The 19,244-nt window shown below is 41.8% G+C and overlaps 2 protein-coding genes across 14 annotated transcripts in view; both read right to left on the reverse strand.

Annotated features, from left to right (window-relative positions):
* Nucleotides 1-696: 696 nt before the first annotated feature.
* cab39l (calcium binding protein 39-like) lies at nucleotides 697-14,042 on the reverse strand. 2 transcript variants are annotated; one of them, XM_040141713.1, is made up of 9 exons: nucleotides 13,643-14,042; nucleotides 5,569-5,695; nucleotides 4,968-5,132; nucleotides 4,598-4,716; nucleotides 4,334-4,502; nucleotides 3,922-3,981; nucleotides 2,479-2,544; nucleotides 1,696-1,839; nucleotides 697-1,054 (listed from the first exon to the last, which is right to left on the reverse strand). In XM_040141713.1, the coding sequence occupies exons 2-9, from the start codon at nucleotides 5,668-5,670 to the stop codon at nucleotides 875-877; spliced, it is 1,005 nt and encodes a 334-aa protein (XP_039997647.1). In that variant the 5' UTR covers nucleotides 5,671-5,695; nucleotides 13,643-14,042; the 3' UTR covers nucleotides 697-874. The 2 variants fall into 2 exon arrangements, with proteins under 2 accessions (XP_039997647.1, XP_039997648.1); XM_040141714.1 differs by having other exon boundaries at nucleotides 13,585-13,648.
* A 716-nt stretch (nucleotides 14,043-14,758) lies between these two features.
* The window catches only part of mcf2la (mcf.2 cell line derived transforming sequence-like a), a 55,991-nt gene continuing 51,505 nt past the window's right edge, over nucleotides 14,759-19,244 (reverse strand). For 9 of the 12 annotated variants that reach the window (XM_040142316.1, XM_040142312.1, XM_040142313.1 and 6 more), the window contains 4 exons: nucleotides 18,988-19,097; nucleotides 18,614-18,726; nucleotides 18,187-18,290; nucleotides 14,759-16,193 (listed from right to left, as the gene is read on the reverse strand). In XM_040142316.1, the coding sequence (XP_039998250.1) occupies nucleotides 16,081-16,193; nucleotides 18,187-18,290; nucleotides 18,614-18,726; nucleotides 18,988-19,097 (440 nt within the window). In that variant the 3' untranslated portion in view covers nucleotides 14,759-16,080. Of the gene's footprint in view, nucleotides 16,194-17,523; nucleotides 17,971-18,018; nucleotides 18,106-18,186; nucleotides 18,291-18,613; nucleotides 18,727-18,987; nucleotides 19,098-19,244 lie in introns of those variants that run through there. The other 3 variants (XM_040142318.1, XM_040142322.1, XM_040142320.1) reach the window with 2 other exon arrangements.

Genomic DNA, 19,244 nt, shown 5'->3' on the forward strand with positions numbered 1-19,244 from the left:
GCTGTTTGCGTTGGCAAGCTTTGGTCAACAGTGACTGAAACCAGTTTTTCTTGCTAAATCAACCTTTATATATATTGTGTAGTGTGTTCCGAGCTTCAGAGAATTGCTTTATCGCTGATTAGCTAAAAGATTAACTTTTGGAAGACTTGTTCCATTTCAGTGTGAATCCATGAAGCTACGTTGGCATTTCAGGACTGTATTTAAGTCTGAGCCATCACTGGATTATTGTAATAGTACAGTGACAAAGAGAATTTGGCGAGCCTTACTGTTGCCATTTGGATAACAAAGCTTTTAGCAGTGACTGAGAATGTTTTTTTACACTTAAGAACTTCCCATTCTCAAGTTAATTTTTGCCTGATCCAGACCAGACATGTTGACCCAGCATAGAAAAAAAAATTTAAAAAAACAAACAAAAACAGAACAGAAATTCTTCATTATTTTTCTGATTTGCAGCTACTTCATTTAAACAGTTAGAAATTAACTCATGTGCAGCAACTGGTGATAAAAATACAAAAATGGTCATGTCTGTTTGTTCGACAGCCACTCGACCATTCTGGCCAAAGCTTTTTTAACCGCTGGTTCTCCCAACTAAGCAAATCAGCTGCCTCCAACACCATGAGTTGTGGCACTACATGCTACAGATGAAGAAAAAAAAAAAAAAGATTTCATGAAATAAAATTTACAAAAGATCAGTGATTGAGAACTACTCTTGCACAAGTTTTTAATGAACCAACAAAGAGAAAAAAGACAAATAACGCCTTGAAGATTTTTTTAAATAGAATAACCATTATTGTTAAGGTGTTTTTTTTTTTTTTTTCTTCTATGTCTTCCTATTGATAAAAAGTTGGGGTAGAGGGAAGGCCGGGATGCTTCTCTAGGAGGCCGGTTTCTTCAGATCCCTGATCTGTTTGATTAGGTACGTCTTCTCGTCGTTGAACTGCTCGTCGTCTGCGCGATCCTTCTGGAAGTTGCTCAGGAAGTCGATAAGTTTGGTCTGGTTCTTGAGCAGGATGTCGACGATGGGCTGCGTCTTGTTGGGGTTTGCTACAAACACCTGGAGACGAGGAGCAGCCGAAAAAAAGGCAAGTTCACTTACATCAGTTGGAATTTACCTCCTGTACGTACTGTGTTTGGGCTTTGGTGGTTAATTTTTTTTTTTTTGTGTGGGATTTCTGTGATTTCTCTGACAAAGCTGGAACACTCCCATTCAGAAATTCTACTCTCAGAATGTCCCTTAAGATCTCACCTAAATTTATGATACTAATACACCTCTGCTCTTCAAGTATATCCAGCCCCGAATGCAGGAAGGAAAACTTGACTTCAGTTTCTATTTGCTATATCGGCTTTGGTTCCGTTTGGGCCTTTATACGTCGGCTAACATACTTTGTAATAAGCCAGTATGACATTTAAGCTATAGATATAGATTTAGAAAACGCACAGAGGCAGGAAAAGACACAAACTGCCTGTCTGACATCAATTTGTGTCATGTCAGTCCAGCGAGCCCTGCAGTCCCAGCAGTGTATTGGGACTGTCAAGTAACAGTGAAACTGTACAGCCGTGCCTGCATTTCATCCTCACAACCAACCGAGGCTTCTTGCACAGGCGCTCACTTCAGGATAATACATTATTTTTTATTTCTAGCTGACTTATTCATCCATATTTGCTGTGCGGCATGCATGAGCACGGGGTTTTTACCTTAAAGACATGGAAGGCCTCAAACTGGATGTTGGGACTCTTGTCTCTAAGCAGATTCATCATCAGCTTGAGATTCTCAGGCTTGCTGATGTAGCGCGTCATCACCGTGAAGTTATGTCTGTCCAATAACAGCTCGCCCAGAAGCTGGGGAAGAGATCATTTGGAAGAATATGACAACAACAACAAAAAAAGACATATTAGAGATGTCCATCTCATTATTATTTCTTGGGTAGAAGTGTAAATTCAGGCTTGACGGTGGCGTCAGAAGCCATCCTGTGGTATAAACAGGCAGCACAGACGGATTGAATGATGCTCAACTGTGGTTAAGAGGTAAACTGTTGGAAGCCTGGAGTCAGTTCTCTGCCGGGGCAAAGACCTTCTCAAGCTTCCAAAGTTGCCGATCAGGGAGTTGGTCATCTCCCATGACCAGCAGGCCCCTTTGGCACCTGAGGCACCGGAGGAAGGCGGAGATGAAGCTGCCCGAGTGGATAGCTCCCTCTGTTGGCCGGGGGCGGAAGCTGCCCTCCGTCGACTCTGATAGGGACCCTGATTAGTAGGAGCTGGTACCATAGCGACAAACAAACAATCCCTCACTGGCTTCCCAGCCATGAACACGGCTGGCCAAAACACAGCCAAAGCTGCGGTGAACCGAGGTCACGGCAGTGATTTGTTTTTTCTCTGTGCTGCTCAGGCCCCATTGTCATGTTTTGATGAGCACAGTTCCCATTTGAAGAAGCTTTCTTGCAACATTGACTACAAAATCAATATGAGTCAAGGCCAAACCTTTAGAGACTGCCTCTTGGTGACGTAGTTCTCAGAGTGCAACAGCTTCTCATAGTCTGCAAACACCTGCGATGACATAAGAAACACACCTTATTATACATTATTAACAGCCTGAAATGGAACTTGACACCTTTGGCTTGTAGTATAACATGTCACGGCTCCTGTGTTTTGGATACCTGTTCATTTGCCTTCAAGGCAAATTGGTCACTTGTAAGCTTGGATGTGGACGTTCAAACAAGTAAACAACACACACAGCATAACAATGAGATAGTGGGTGACTTGGGAGATGCCATCCCCTTCTTCCACTTCCTCCAAACTTGCAAAGTAGACACCCGGCTCTGCCAAGTACCTCAATCAGAACTTTCTCTTAGGTTTTCATACCAGTGAGATCTTTGGATCTTTATCTCAGACCATTAGTAGCTAACATCACTCTTAATATTGTTTGTTTTATGTCCCTTATTCTAAAGAAAATCATAAAAAACCTTCTCTCAGAACTATGGGATAAGACTGAACATTTGGCCTTGATCCTGTACATGAGGTGTTGATTTTTAATCTTAAAGTACGATTACCACAATTATTATTAGTTCGTTTTTAGGATATCACATAGTGCTGTATATCACAGAGCCCGAAACTAACATGTGTGGCTTTAAATTTACCCGGGCAGGCCACCAAAATCTAATCAATGTGCTGTATTTTATACAACATCAACATCAACAGCCCATGGCACCGTCTCCGGACAGGCCTCACAGCGACATGTACACATCTGTCGACATACAACGTCCAGGTAAAAAGGCACTTTTGTGTGGGGTTTCTTCGGGCTGAGACCCCTGGGGGCCCTACCTATGAAAGGGACCCCTCTGCCTTGGGAAGCTGACAGCATAGAGCGGGGCTTTGTATCTTGAGATGTTGTGACACTGACAGGGTTTTCCAGTGATTCACTTTCCCTGGAACTTTAAGTGTATTAGTCAAAACTTTTACTTCTTACTTCCTACATATCTGCCCTCTTTACCAGCTTATTGAATGGACCCTCACAAGGCCCAACTTTTTTTTGGATACATGACTGGGCCACTGAGCACTGCAGTGACTGATACCTGATCTGGTTACCTATGTATCTATGTATGTTCCCTCTCTTGGAGCCGTGGACAGTGTTTATATTTCTAAACAGCGCTCGGTGGCTGATGGTGCATGACCTGCGTTGGAGGTGGGCGTGCGTGTGTGTGTGTGTGTGTTGCATGGATGTGGTTAGTGATGGAGGGAAGCCATGTTGAAATCGTCAGGGAATAAAAAGTTCCAGCCTGTAACACTGGTTCAGAATAAAATGGCAAACTCGCATGAACATGTGTGGCAGCTGTTACGCTTCTCCAATCATGTGTTTTCCTGGCTGATCCTCTCTGGGGCAGAGCTACAGTGTTGGTAAATGTGTGTGCGAGTCAGTCCACTCACAGCATCGTAGTTTTGTTCGAGGTATTCAGCCACAAGCACTTTGTGTCTTGTCAGGAGATCCTGCGAATGAAGACAGAAAAATAAATTACAAATCAAGTCTATCGGGTTATAGAGGCTTTTTCATTGGAGGATTGTGTAGTTCTCTGTACTCTATCATTGCCACAGGAAACGGCATTTAAAACACTGGAAAACATATTACTGTTGTACTGTAACTTGTTCATAATGGCCAAGACCAAACAACCCCAAGCTTTTACTGGGAATAAAAATGTCCGAAATAAAACTAAAAGATGTTGAATACTGGCACAAAATATTGGCTGATTCGGTCCAAAAAAAAAAAAACAAAACACATCAGCTTTCCAAAACTGACATCAGTCCAATTCTGACTCAAACCCAGACTAGAACAGGAAGTTACCTTGAAGGTGGCGAAGGCGTCGGAGGCGATGTCGAAGGTGGACATCTCCACGTAGTTGAAGAAACTGTGAAAATGATCGGAATGAAGAACTATCTTGGCGAGCGGCTCGTGGCGGATACACTCCCTCAGCATGATCCCACAATTCAACGCGACCTGGGCTGTCTCGTACCTTCAAGCAGAAACAGAGTATTTGTCTCGCCTCTTTGGAAGCCGTGGGACTACGTACAGTGTGTAGAGTGTGTTCCCTGTGCGCGGGAGTCTCACCCTTTCAGCAGTATGAAGAGGACCTCTTGGTGGGAACAGAAGTATTCCACAGTGGGGCTCCTCGTCCCAATCTGCCTCCTCAGGATGTTGTTGAAGATCTGACACACATCCTTCTTCCCCTGGAAACACCCACATAGAAGTAGACAGACAGGAATTAATCGCTACTATGTCCTGCTCTTCATCCTGCTGTCAACCACAGTTGTCTAAGCCTTTTTCTTTTCTTGCACTTCTCTTTCCCTCCATAACTAAAGCATAAACCTCTCAGTCAAGTCAAGTAACATCATGTTTCTTTGGCAGCTTGATCACGAGAGGTTGCTCCTTAACCACTCAATGGCTAAGGAGCAACTCACAAAGACCCTTCTCCCCTTACCTCAAAGTCTATGACCTGCAGGTTTTCTACGAGCGCTATCAGCAGGCCGCTGTTGTACAGCTCCTGGGCCAGCTGGGCCACAGTCTCAGTGTGAGGCTCCTTGTCGTTGCTCCCGTACAGAATCTCCTTCATGGACACCAAGCACTTCGACACCTCCTCGGACGCCTGCGGGACAGGGTGGAAGAGTTGGAGATGAGGGGAGAGGAGAGGGGGAGTTAAATAGGTGCCTTAAGTACTTCGGCAACACGGTTCTTTCATAGCGCACCATATGGAGGATCACAAATGCGAATATGGACCATAAACAAACATTACAGATTAAGAGTCATCCTAGTTAAGGTGGAAGAAGGAGAAGATTGCAACTGACTAGAGCCTGAACTTGGCTAATTTTGTGTGTGTGTGTGTGTGTGTCTGTCTGTGAGAGTGTGAGTGAGAGAGAGACAAAGATAGATAGTAAACTGTCTTAACAGTGAAGTGTCAGAAAATGACAGGCCCAGGCTGTTCCATGCTCTAATTTCACAGAGGGCTGTCACCCCTGGGCCCCTGGACACCCAGGCATTTATACACACAAGCGCACACACAGAAACACGCCGTCCTCCCCTACCTTGTCTGTCTTCTTATCTTGTTTGACCAGGATGGCCAGGTTTTCCTTCAGGGTCCTGACGATGTCCGCCGGACTCTTGTGGGATTTACCAAACAGCGGCATGACGGAAATAAACTTGCCTTGGGACCTGGGAGACATACAGAGACACACATACAGGGGACACGAAAGAGCAGTCAATGACAAGCCGGATGCACTAGATAATAATCGGTATTATTTTCATGGGAATGAGATGTGTCAGTCTTTCTTCTCCGCACTCCCCGTCACTCGTCAGTTCTGTAGTCAGTTCATGACAAACCTTTCCAAAACCAGAGAAACCTGGCTCTGTGTAAACAAGTGCACTTCTACTTCCTAACATTTCTGTGACATTTAGGAGCTCGTCAGCTTCTGCAGCATACATAGTAATGGAGGAGAGCCCAACTAATACGGAGTTTTTCGCAGTCGAGATGGACAGTTTTTAAAAATATATCAGCCAAAATGTATTTTTTGAGATTAACAAACATTTTTTATCGGGATGCCTTAAAGTGATTATTTAAAAACTGATCATGATATGGACTGAACAGGACATTTTACTGTTAAAAATAAACAGTCCAGAACAGAAAATAGGCAAATGTAAAGTTAATACAACGTCAAAAATATCAGCCCTCAGATGCCAATCTCAGACAACCTCCCTTGAACTAAATGAGCAGTCATTGATCAATCATGTAGAATTCCTGGAATGGATGGATTTTTAAACGTGTGCGCTCTCTTCATCCCGTTGGTTTGACAACTCTTCTAAAGGCTGCTGAGAGAGAAGTAAGAAAAATGGCATGCGTGTTTGTGTTTCAGGATTCATCAGGCACCTTAGAGACACATTCCAAAGTCACCTTTGGTCTAAAAGAGCGACAACTGCAGCCCCCCTTTGACACCGGTCTTCAGATAATCCATGTCACGGTCAATACATTCGATTGTCACGTAACAGCAGAACCAATGGAGGGGTTGCTTGGGATTGTCTGATCCAAAAGGCTTTGAAAAAATTTCTCAGAAACATTTCTCCAAAACCAGTTTCTGAATAACTAGGGCGGCAAAAAAAAACAACCAAAAAACAGACCCTGCAGTTATGGAACGCTTTAGTTTAACAAGCGAGAGGGAGTCGGGACTAAACGCTGCCGCATCTTGGTCAAGTTATGGTGCACATCATCCAGACAAACTGGTAGGAAAGAACTAATCTTCAAAGATGCAGTCATGCTTTTTGAGGCTAATTACAAGGTAAAAATCTGACCACATGGGCTTGATTGATGGCAAATCAGAGTATTCTCCTACATAATTGAGCTTAATGAACGTCCCGTCATGGGTTTTGACTACATATTTCCAACTACATTTTGGCTCAGGTCAATTTCCTTAAAGACAACGCATATCTTTAATAAGCATGCAACAAAATATTGCACATTTTTCTTGCAATGTCTACTAAAAGAGTCACTGTTCACTCCACAGATCCCCAGATCAGTTAATAACAGCTCTTAAATTTCTAGAAATAACTAAAGGTGGATCAGATTAGCAGCAATAGTGGGGCAATGTTTGAGGTAATCTAGGCCCAATTAGTTAACGCCTTGGCTTTTTACGGTTCCTATAATTGAGTTTTTGCTTTATTGCATAATATCCGAGCAGGCCTTGGGCTGTATTTTGCCCTGGTACTGTCAGAATGTCACAGACTGTTTGGGGATCAACAGTTAAGAAGGTGCCAGTAGATGTAGGTTACTACGCTGTTCCATGTTATGGGCGTACTGACACATAACATACTGATATGCCAAGTAGCAAACAGGACTTTGAGCAAGGGAGAGCCCAGTCCCTGGCAATGTTAGTCCCGTACACATCCCATTCACTCATGCAGGACACAATGAAGGAAAACGCACATCCGCTGTGCACAATCTGCAGCTTATGTATAACTCGTCAACCCTTCTTCGTATTACCGGTACCTTAACAAAGAACCTCACATGCTCATTAAGTCACATTTTCAGGAAAAATATATGTCAGCACAGGTTTTACTTTGCCAACAGCATAAAACCGACAGTAAAATATGTGAAGTGAATGTAAAATAAAAATGCAAGAAATAAGTAACTTAATGCTGCGTACATGTACATCTACACGGCATTGAGATCCGGGAAGCAGCAGTGGCCTTCACAATCCAGGCCAGGTCAAGAACAGGCAGAAAACTTGTGACTGCTAATCCTCATCTGGGAATGTAAAAGGGCATTACGCTCCCCCTTAACCCGAACTCCCACCTTCATTCCTCTCCGTCCACCCCCACCACCATTCCTCGCTCCCTTGCTTGTAGAGGGGGAAATATAGGATGCAGTGCAAGTCCCCCATACGAATGGAAGTGTAATACCACATCACTTGACAAAAAAACCACCCAACATATTGCCCAAATATTATCAACTTTAGATTTCATGTAGTTGTCATAAAGGCGCCGTCCACAGGGCATCGTGACAAGATAACAGCTGCTGCAGCTCTCAGCGCTACATTGATACAAGAAAAATAAGCTGATCCTCCACAGAGATATTTGGGGAGAGCACAGCGAGTGTCTGTGTTTTCCCCAGAATGAGGAAGAAATGAACAGAACTGTTGATTAAACCGCACAGCTTCCCTTGAGCCTCACAAAATAACATTACACTGTCAAAAAAAAAAAAAAAAAAATTTTTCACATATTGAAGTCAAGTCTGATTTTTATAGCAAAAAAAAAAAAAATGTAAAATTACATAAGGGGGTCTTCAACAACCTGAAAAAACAAGAAAACAGCTCGAATTGGAATCACAAGGTTTTCACCTGACAAAGACAGAAACCGGGCTGAGTGTATTCACTTTCCTCAACACTGGCTCACAGCGTTCACGTTGAGCTAATGGTTTTAATGATAATACCCTCTGCTCTGGTTGAGCATCATGTTCTTCCAAATGAGCCGGCTTTTTGTGTTATGTTGATGAGTTTTTTTTTTTTTTTTTTTAATCCTTTTATTCTGACACACAGACAATAGCATCGGTCAGGGGGTAGACTGCTGATTCACATTTAACAAATGAAATCACATGGAAGAAGATGACGTATTCACACATTCTCAGAGACCCACACACACGATCAGATGGTCGGACTGAACTTGAGGAGCCAATTTCTTAAGATAGAAAAGACCCTTCAATATGATGCATTCATCAGCTTTGCTACACTGGATGGTGACACACGTAACATTTGACTTTAAGGAATTACCATATTACATTTCTATTTGTTCCAATTTGTCATTAGATGTGACCAAATGTTTCTCCAAATATATAAATGTGGAGGGTGGTTTAGATGTTCAGATCTTTATTCGGTCTGTTCAATTTAATCTTGAGGCGTCAAGTGGGTGTAAAAAAAAAACAAAACAAAAAAAACAACTTTGAGGTGTGAGGGTTCAGACTGTTTAAAAAAAAAGTGTCTAGAAAAAAGTAGAAAATACAATAAGGCTCCTTCTGTTTCACTTTATCATCACATTAAGCTATGACCACGAAACTTCAGCCCAGTCAATATTTGTCAAAGGATAAACAGGCGATGAGGAAGTAGTAATCAAAAGAGGGGGCCAGCACATGCACAAGCGTTCATGCTGTGTCAGGTAATACGCAGTTTTAAGTCTAATATTTCCACTCTTTCGTCCAGCCTTGTTGCTGCGACTGTAAGAAATGTTTGGGATTATTAGAGAATACTTAAAGGGTCCGTTTTAATCATCTAATAACACGTCTTTGAGTCCTGGAAAGCTTATTCGCTAGGTTACTGCGAAGCCTTCATTTTCACTTGTAGACCACTTAAGACTGACTGAATGTTATGTAATGGAATTAATCCGGTGACGACTGGGCTTGAACACACACAGCTAGCTGCTCGGCCTCAGTATAATCTAACGGGGAAAGGCTCCACATTGCCCCAAATATCAAGTTTTCAGCCATAATCATGGGAGACAAAACAAACTTTAACTAAAGAAACACAGCATAAAGCCAAAGGACACATGGAAATCACAGAGGATTCAATTTCAATCTGATTAAAAAGAACTATTTCACTCTTAAACATATTTAGGTACAGGCAATTATCACAAACATTTCAAGCAGTAAATAATTTTTTCGATTTTTATTCTTATTTGTTTTCTCCTGTAGTTTCCTAGAAAGACAGCTTTGTTCCTGCTTTGTGTTTAATAATTGTTTAGTATATTCCTGTCACTGCCGGGATTCATCGATTAACAAAATAGTCGCAGATGAACTTTTAATTTTCTGTCATTCGACTAATCAATTAATCGACTAATCGTTTCGGCTCTTATGTCAGGCCCCCCTGCTGGTTTGAAAGAACAACTGTATTCGGTTTGTAAAGGCAAATGTCAGGAACATGTGGCCAAATAACTTGCCGAGCCCCACTGCAAAATTTCAACTAATAAATACAAGTATCAACGTTTTATTCTGGAGCTACACTTAATGGAAGACCGAATAAACGATTGAATGAAAAACAAAACACTAAGGCTACAGCTAAAAAGAAGTTTCTCAATGAGTTGATTGAACATTTTGTCTATAAAAACAAAGTCAGAAAATAGTGAAAATCGGACATCGCCATTACTCACTATCAGAATATTCTCACTAGATTCCCTCGACCGGAGCGTAGATGTAGCAAAGACTGATGACATATTTCAGCTGTAAGCAGACCCCTCCTTGATTATCTAAGCGTACGCGCGACCTCTGCTGTGACACATGGGCTTAATGTAAAAGCAGACATCTAAAAGAAAATACCCTTCACTTTCATCTGTACCAGACCAGTGCTGAACTGTAGAGTTTATTTGTTGTTGTGTAGCAGCATCTGAAATAGAAAATTATAGGAAAAGTGCTCTGCAAACCAATTCATTAGACACATTCTGCATCAGATATATCAAGTTATATTCAAATTCAAAGTGGGAATATCAAATTAAAAAGCCTAATTCATAATTACTATCATACCGTTTGTTTATAAGTACTCATTTGAAATATTCAACAATGTGATGAATGAACCACCTTTTCAAAAAAGAAAGGTGGCCGCCTCTAATTTGTCAGCACTTCTTCTTGACTGTCTGGAATGCAGACGCAGACATTCATGATGTGCTGTAACACACACAACCGGAATTTAAGTATTTAAGGAGGAGCAAGGAGGATATTTAACCCTCACACACTCGCTCGCTCACTCAGTCTAAACGATTACTGTTAGTATTTCCTGATGCCAGATATTACTTTTTTTTCTAGGAGTGTGTCAAAGTGGAACCGAGACTTTTTAAACGTAATGATACCGACACTGAAAAAAAGTCTGCCGATATCTCAGAGTACAACACAGTTTACCGAGGATTATTTCCAATTAGAAACAGTGTATCAAGGAGCTGAAACATTTTGAGCGCCTCTTAAATTAAAGTGTGGACCTTTAGGTTCCTCTTTATAGCACTTCAATCTAAGCAATCAATCCCAAAACATTCAAAAGTCCTTAAAAACACTCGAGTTTGCTTCAAATTGTATTTTGAAAAAGTAGATTTGTTGCTTTAGTTCTGCTGCAGAGTCCGCTCCCAGACAGAGAAATGAGAATCTAAGTGTTTGACAAATGAGCCCATCTCAGACTACAAAGAGTTATTCTCTGTGCAGACGTTCACAGGCGGATCGTCCTCTCCGAGGCAACCTGGAAGGAACGCTCCCTGAAAGGACAAACATAAGCTCCTCAAGTCCATTCTCGAGAGTGATGATGCTGTGAAAAGCCCCTTCTCTTTTTAACTTTGACTGGGAAACAAAAGGATTTTGTGATTGCCAAAAATGTCGAGCCCTGATGCCTGCCTGCATTTTGATTTGAAGCATACGGACACCTCCGTAAGAATAAAGATTCAGTTATTGCTCTGTGTAGCATTCACCTGCTGTGTGTCCAGGCTGCTGCTTTGATTAACAGTATCGTGGCTGAGGAAGATGCTATGTACAGGTACACACAGGCTCTGAAATCACTCGAAAGAAACTTTCTATGCCCCCTGTTGAGTCTGATAGGCAAGCCTTCCTTCCAGATTCACTGCCTTCGTGGCAGACGCTAACACCAACCACAGCTTTCAGCCTAACCTACATATTTGATTGGTAGAGCTAGTAAGGGGCAGCACACAGCCTTGGAAGCCAAAGTTCAGGGCAAGAAAAATTCCCGTAACTGAGAGACGAGCAAGTAGTTCAAAATATCCTGCTAAACACAAATACGGCAAGATGACATTGAGACGTTTGGGTGCCAAAAATGGACAGGTGTAAAACTTTTGGTCAAGTTGCAAGTATAAGGTATTCCCAACTGTCACGTATTATACCAGCGTATTGCTACTAAAAGCCTTGCTAATATGAGATACATGATGCAGGGAGTGACAGTACATTCATGTCTCTCAACAGTAGGCTCACACAGGCTGACAGACCTGGATTACATTGAGCAAGTTCACTATCTGCTACTTTAAACAGGGACTTGTTTAGGACAGGTTTTAGGTTGCTGCAGTTATGTGCAGGATCAATAGGGGGTTAATATGATGAGCCGGTTACAGACAGGCCTATCCCACCAGGATATGAGAGCCTACAGTATCCGACTTGGGTCTGTCTATATGTCGAGGCAAATGGAGGTACCCAGAGGAACACAGGATGTAAAAGGTGGTGTTGCATTCAGAATAAAAGCAGAGCAGATTTGGAACACCTTAAGCATTGACCTTTGACCGACATTACAAGACATAAAGACATTAAGTTTATCATCGAAGTCTCGGAGATCCTGAAAATATTCATATCTGAGAAGCTGCCGGTTTTGCTTAGAAAAATGCCTCAGTTTTCTCAAAACTGTTGCCAACTAACTTGTCAGGTTACTGACAAGTTACTTTGGCTCTACATACAAGATGCTTTGTCTAAAATATCAATTCAGTCCGAAGTGAATCTTTGTCTACTGAGAAAAAACTTCTAATACAACATGAGACTGAAACTTTCCAATGAAAAAAATGATCAAACTAACAGACTTGATGGCATTCTAGCATTCTCAAATGCCTGAATACCGCTTGAATTTTTAAAAGCATATATTCGTTATGCAACAAATGTAAAATCAATCTACATAGTATCCCAGCCATCCATGCGGCTGTAAAATCTGACTCTGCACAATACTCTAATACCAGTAAAGACAATAAGGCTGCAGCTAACACTTATTTTTTAATATTGATTACTTTTTTCTTATATGAATCAAGTCTTTTGTCTACAAAATGTAGGAAACTAGTGAAAGATTCCTTTTACAGTTTCGCAGACATCCCAGGTGACATCTTCAAATTGCTTTTTTTGTGCATCCAACAGTTCAACATTCAAAAGATATTTAAGTTTCTCTCATAGGCTGTAATTCAAACCAAAGCAGGTAATCTTTTCATTTGAAACGCCGGATCCAGAGAATGGTTAGCATAAATACTTGATAATTGCCTTAAAATATTAATCAATTATCATTATTGTTGGCAGTTAATTTGGTGGCAATCAACTAATTAGTTGAGTGGCTAATCATTTCAGATTTTAATGCTAATAGCGGCTACATTTTTTTTTGAAGGGTTTTATTTTGAAATACGTGACCGGAAGCGGCATTGTTTTCGTTCTGACTAGCCTGACGGCGGTCGTCTAAAGTAACATAGCAGTGAGGAAAATAACGAAAACAAAATACACACAGTGTATGTGTGCTGCTGAAGAATTAAAGCTCCCATGAACGGCAGTGTTTAGAGGAACAGGCGCTTGTAGCGCAGACGGCAGTAAATAGCAGATAAGGCCGCATAAACAGTCCCAGACAATGTGATTTAACAAGGCTACACCCCTCTCGCCTCCGGCTAAACTCCCTTTTTGTTTGACAGATTTCCAAAGCTAATCACAGTTGTTTGCATCATTTCAGAGAAAAGCTGCTGAAAAGGACGTCGGGGAGCGCTTGTGTGTCAGCATGACAGACATTTCAGCGTGCCGAGCCCGACCGAAGTTATAGAGACAGTCAAGGGCAGCGATACCTCACCTTTAGGTTAACTGGAAGCTACTGCTCTTCGACAGTATGGGCTAGATAGGATACTCACAGTGGGAAGATGTTTGGTAGGGTGTCTTCAAATGTCTTCACCGCTTCTGTCCCGGTTCACAGCGCAGCCGAGACTCCCAGGTAGGCTTTTCGCGGTCACGCCAGGGCTGTTTGTTGGCAGGAAAGTCAGCTAGAAATGTGTGCGATACAATTTAAAATGTGGGGAATCTGTTAAGAAGGCAGTGCAGAATTCCATCTGGTCGCTTTCCAGCCTTCTGTCAAGCTCCCCGGGAGGAACTTGCAGGGCTTCCGGTGTAAAATTTCAGAATTAAACCTCCACGGACTCCCATCCGTTTAAACAAACAGAAGAATAAGGAGGGGGAAAAAAGGGTTAAAAGTCAGATTAAAATTGCTACTAATGATCGAAATACTGCCTTTAGTTATGAATTTGAAATATTTTTTTCTTAATACTACAGCCTCACACTGTCACACAGACGAATTTGCTTTATAGAGCAATACGCGTCACTTCCGGTGGTAGTCCGGCTCACTCTTTGCCAACTTGACAGATCTGTATCTTTCCAGCCGCGGCTGAGTCTCGTTCACGTCCTCTCACACCAAGTCCCTCTTACCGCCTTGTCTCAGGTGTTTACGGAATAATATGCCATTAAAACAAGCGCAAGTATGATGAAACTTACCATACCTAAATTTAGAATACGTGACAACTTATAATTCACCTTCTCCGCCAGTGATAGGGAAAAAATAAAGGAGAAAGGAGACACTGAAGGTTGGATAGTAAACATATTGGAACGACGCCCAGGCAAAATCATGACAGTCGAAACTGGAAAAAGCCCATTGGACGTTAGTTGTCACACGGTTGAAATTACATTTCCGGATCAAAATACATAATAAATAACATTGCCAATGTATCAGGATGTTTTTAGGCTGAACGCCAGTAATTAAACTAGTTAAAAAAAAATAAATTAAAAAAAAACACTTGATAAAACTTTGTGATTCTTTTTCCCTCCAATTAAAAAAAAAAAAATGCTGATTAAATTGGTCCCAATAGCCTACACACATGACTCTCAGTGGTCTAATTGAGAGTGATAACTAAAAAGGATAATATTAAAAATTAAAATAAAATAAAATAGCTCTAATTCCCAAAAAAGGCAAAGTCTCGTAGAGGAAACCATGTCAGACTTTATTAAAGCTGCTTTTCATTTTACATACAATTCAGAATTACATATTTACAAATATACACAGATATGTCTCATTATAATATCTTTATATCAACACCATACTCAGTAGATATACAATAGGAAAATAAAGACAGTGGTTGCTGCAATGTGCTGCATAAAAAGAAACTAAAAAATATAACGCTTGTCATCTCTCCACCCTCCGAGTAAAAAGTACAAATAACCCAATAAGCTTTTATTGTGTGATCACGGTCAAACACTGACAAGTTTAGTGCCCATGTCAGCTTTCATAAGAGGGCAGAAAATAAACTCTCACAATATACAACAGTGCCTGGTAAAAAGTACTTGCGCCGTTCAGGACTTTGACATGAGAGGTTATCAATTGGCGCCCATGAAAAACATGCCACGAAGAATGTCGATATACGGAGACTCACAAAAACCATGATCCTCTTCACAATGTACATGCTCTCAATGAAAACAAAGTGAGGTATAGAGAGGACACATCTGTACAAGTGTAACATACATTTGTCACTCTTACAGAACTTACATGGATCAACACACAATGCCAGCCACAGTTCACTCTCTGGTTTAGCTCACGGTTTGAGACAGAAAGATCTGTAAACTCTCTTTTTTCTGGAGAAGAACCTTTCCTTTCACAGGTAGGACATGCATTTTGTGATTTGAGTAAAAAAAAGCTTTTGAGCGGTTCTCAACAGAAAGAGCGTAAGAAAATAATGAAGAGCACTACTCATAGCTCGGGCCGGTTTTAAAAAAACCACAGCGGTATTAAACATGGCTTTGTTAAGCCCGTGGACAAATACAGCTCATTCTCGGTAATAGATGGGTGCGTCTGGTTTTAGTGCAACAACATGCTGCACTTGGTATCTTTCTGTCAGACATTCAACATTAAGGATGGAAAAAAAGGAAGAGATTGTTTTATAGTGCACCTTGTGGATACAGTAGAAATCTTGGGATATTAAAAAAAAAAAATATGTTCACCCTTGAAAAACAAGGAAAGAAAAAGTTGTCATTCAGTGTTCAGAATAGCACAGGTTCCCTGTGTGTGTGTGTGTGTGTGTGTATGTGAAGAGGTGTGTCACAGCAGCTGGTTGTCAGAGGTGTGCTATCAACCTGTATCAGGATTGTCCCTGTATGAGACCAAACAGGGACAATCAGGGCTTGGCTTACTCACTGCCCCTGCTGAGTAATGTACGCCAAAAGTCAGACTTTTGTCTTTTGTTTTTGGGTGTTTTTTTTTTTGCAACTTGTTACTCCACCGTGACGATTACGCAGCTACGTTGTGGTGTCAGGTAAACAAAATATTCCTCTTGGGCTGGTGGTGCAAACACGTTGAGCAGGTCTGGGCCCTGGTTAGCCCTGCCTGTAGAGAAGTGGCTACTGTCACATGCCTCGGTGGGGCTGGGAGCAGAGGAAGAGGACAAAGCCTGCTTTTGTTACTGCCGTGCAGACCAAAGATAGGTGAGCAGAGTGGCCATGACACAAAAACAGAATATATATATATTCGCAGAATATTGAGATTTATGTGCGTCTGTTTCTGTTTGTCTGACCAGGGTTTCTCAGACTGGGTTTGTGGGGAGACCTGGACCGCTGATTGGCTCCTGGGCAAAATGCAAATTTCCAATAACGTTTACCTTACTAAAAATGAACCCAGCAGGTGAATGCATAACATTTACCACTGATGCCAATACTATCGCCGCATAGACAGCGTTAACCATACCTCTAATCCTAAAATATCCTTAAATGGGACCTTGTTTTATAAATCTGTTTCAACTGATATCTGTCGTTTAATGACCTTTCTGGGATTTTTTTTTGACATGAGCACGTCGGATTTGCCCCGGACAACACACACACGTGCACGAATGCACACACACGAAGGCATTTAGTCGATACAAGCAGGTATGCAGTCACACCTGCCTGCCCATTCAACTTCTTGGGCGTCCTGAGAAGTACATCCAGAGCAGTTCAGAGGCAAGTTAGACAATCCCTCTTTAAAAAAAATATATATAAATAAATAAATAAAAGAGAGATTAATTCAAAAGGTGTTTCAAGCTGCTGCTCGCTTTGTAATTGATGTTTACATGTAGCTGGAGAAGTGCGAGCCATGTGACCGCCAGGTAGTGTTGTTGGCGACATTCACCTGGTGATAAATTTGACTGTGTTTCTTAAATTGTAAACAAGGGGTGAAGGGAAGCGCTCATTAAAAAGGCTGGATTAATGCAGCATTCTGCAAAAAGAGAAAAAAACCAACTGCTTTGACACCATCGGTGGGGGCCAGACACTGCAGGGATTTAACACACTGTATGCATCCCACGTATGAAAAAAAAAAAAAAAAAAAGCCTCGCAGTAACATGCCCCGAACATTCGACCTGCTCAGTGATGCTTGCTCCAAGATGCACTGAAAGCTTTTTTTTTTTCTTGTTGCAGCCAGCTGCCAGTTTTCACAGTGTACAATTAATGTCTGACGCTAAAGCCGATGTATCATGTGAAATACCAGTCTGATCGTACCTGTGGATGTTTCACACAAGAATCTGTCGCTGTGCTGTGATGTCGTCCACTTGAAGGGGGCTGATACCAACAGTTTTGTAAGATCCTGACATCTCGTATTTAGTGCAGATAATTCAATGTGTCTACTTTAATGCTACATAATCACAAGGGGTTTTGTGATTTTTAAAAAAGGCCCAACGGGAGGTGATTGATCACCTGACTTTAACATGTATGTTGAGGAGCCTTTTTTTTTTTTTTTTGCGCTGATATTATAATTATCTGAATGGAATGAACTATTCTGGCAACAATCAGTTATTTCTCAAGGTAAAAAAATATTTCCAAGTGAGAGTATAATACTGCTATGTGGAAATTAGCTATTTTTCTTTTGCAGAGACGGGTGACTGCAAAAACTGGGTGTAGTCAACACTCAGCTAAAACACTGGTAACATTCATAGAGACAGTGATAGTTTTGGTTTTTGGTTGGGTCCCACAAACTGTGAGGCGCGTGTCTGTGTGATTAAAAAAAGGACATTGAGATTGAGGGTTTGTAATTCCCGCCTGGGAATTGGTTTTTAGGGTGGAGGGATGGAGCGGGGACCAGTGATCTCGGGTCAGGGTTTGATGTCAGAAAAGCTGGTGTAGGTCTCACTGCAGCTGGAAGAAGTGCTTAGGTTCCCAGAGACGCTGCCATCTGAAGCACGAACACACGAGCACCAAAATTGGGCTTTATTAATCCCAGGCAGACAGCATCAGTGTTTACATAGTCTTTTAATCAAAGCCAAAATGCCTCATGCAAAACGACCTCTATCAGGGTCAGAGATCTGGGCTGTAATTCAGGGGGAGGAACGCATTACCACTGAACAGTGCCGAAGTGCATCTATACGTATGAATGTATGGGAAAAAATACCTGAGCTGCTGAGTGACTGGGATGACTTGGACTCTGAGATGAGGCTGAGGAGGTTTGCCGCTGCCACCCAACCCTCCTTGCTGCTGCGAAGGTTCCTCACAAACCTGCAGAGAATTACACAAAAAGGGACTTTACCTGACAATGTATATATCCATTCAATAGCTTTCTTGACTGGCACGATCGCAGATAATTCTTTTACAAATATATGATTTCTAAACATCTAAGAGCCCATTTGAAAGCAGGAATCAAACTGCGGTCCCGACATAAAACTTTTCAGATATAGATCAGCTTGCTTTCATGGTTTCAGTGTGTTTTCTTGTTTTATATAGTTTGATTTACTCGCATTTATATGTATATAAATATGAAGATTCTCTCTGGTATAAAAATTGAATTTTGAGTTTTTCACTGAAGAAAGGAAGATGTTTACCACTGTCCGTCCTCTCCTTCTCTGATTAGCTGGACCACGTCTCCACTCTTGACCGACAGTTCCTGAGGTCCTGCCTTCTCGCAGTCTGCGACCACAGTGTACTTTCCTGGAGCCTAAAGGAGTCAAAGTTCACCAAAGTGAGTCAGTGAGAAGTTAAAGGAGTCAGGTGGCAAACGTCATCACATCGTTCCTGATCATTTTTAGAAGCACAGTCGTTTTCCTCAGTTGTTTCCAACAGACCAAAGTCACTATTCGGCAATAAAGTTTTCTGCCCCTAAGGCACGTAACCAATCACCACTTTTCAATACAGCAAACGTCAATATAGCAATATATGGAAAAATGTTGTGAGTAAAATGTTCCGGGTTCAGGCTCACCAGCTTCTTTCCTACTTCATCCTCAGGGTCAGAGTTAATGGGGTCCTCGCCGCTGGAGTACCCGTCATTCTCCTCTGAGGCATCCACGGAGAGAGATGCCTTGCTCCAGCCTGTAGGTGGGTGGTGGTGAAGAGGGGGGTGGGGTGGTGGGGGGTGGAAGAATCAGAGGGAAGAGTAGAAGGGGACACGGGTGAAGAGATTTAAAGGCAAAGGGGAGAAGGAGCACAAAACCAGAAAATCATGACAAATCAATCCGT

Source organism: Xiphias gladius, chromosome 13, assembly GCF_016859285.1.
Source record: "Xiphias gladius isolate SHS-SW01 ecotype Sanya breed wild chromosome 13, ASM1685928v1, whole genome shotgun sequence".
NCBI lineage: Eukaryota > Metazoa > Chordata > Actinopteri > Istiophoriformes > Xiphiidae > Xiphias > Xiphias gladius.

What these genes read in the sequence shown, in the direction of transcription:
- cab39l (XM_040141713.1), bottom strand. Translation starts at nt 5,670, where the DNA reads ATGCCGCTGTTTGGTAAATCCCACAAGAGTCCGGCGGACATCGTCAGG. An exon ending in TCGAACAAAACTACGATGCT is followed by an intron (nt 2,545 to 3,921) that starts GTGAGTGGACTG and finishes ATGTCATCGCAG; the next exon opens with GTGTTTGCAGACTATGAGAA. An exon ending in CCAAGAGGCAGTCTCTAAAG is followed by an intron (nt 1,840 to 2,478) that starts GTTTGGCCTTGA and finishes TCTCTTCCCCAG; the next exon opens with CTTCTGGGCGAGCTGTTATT.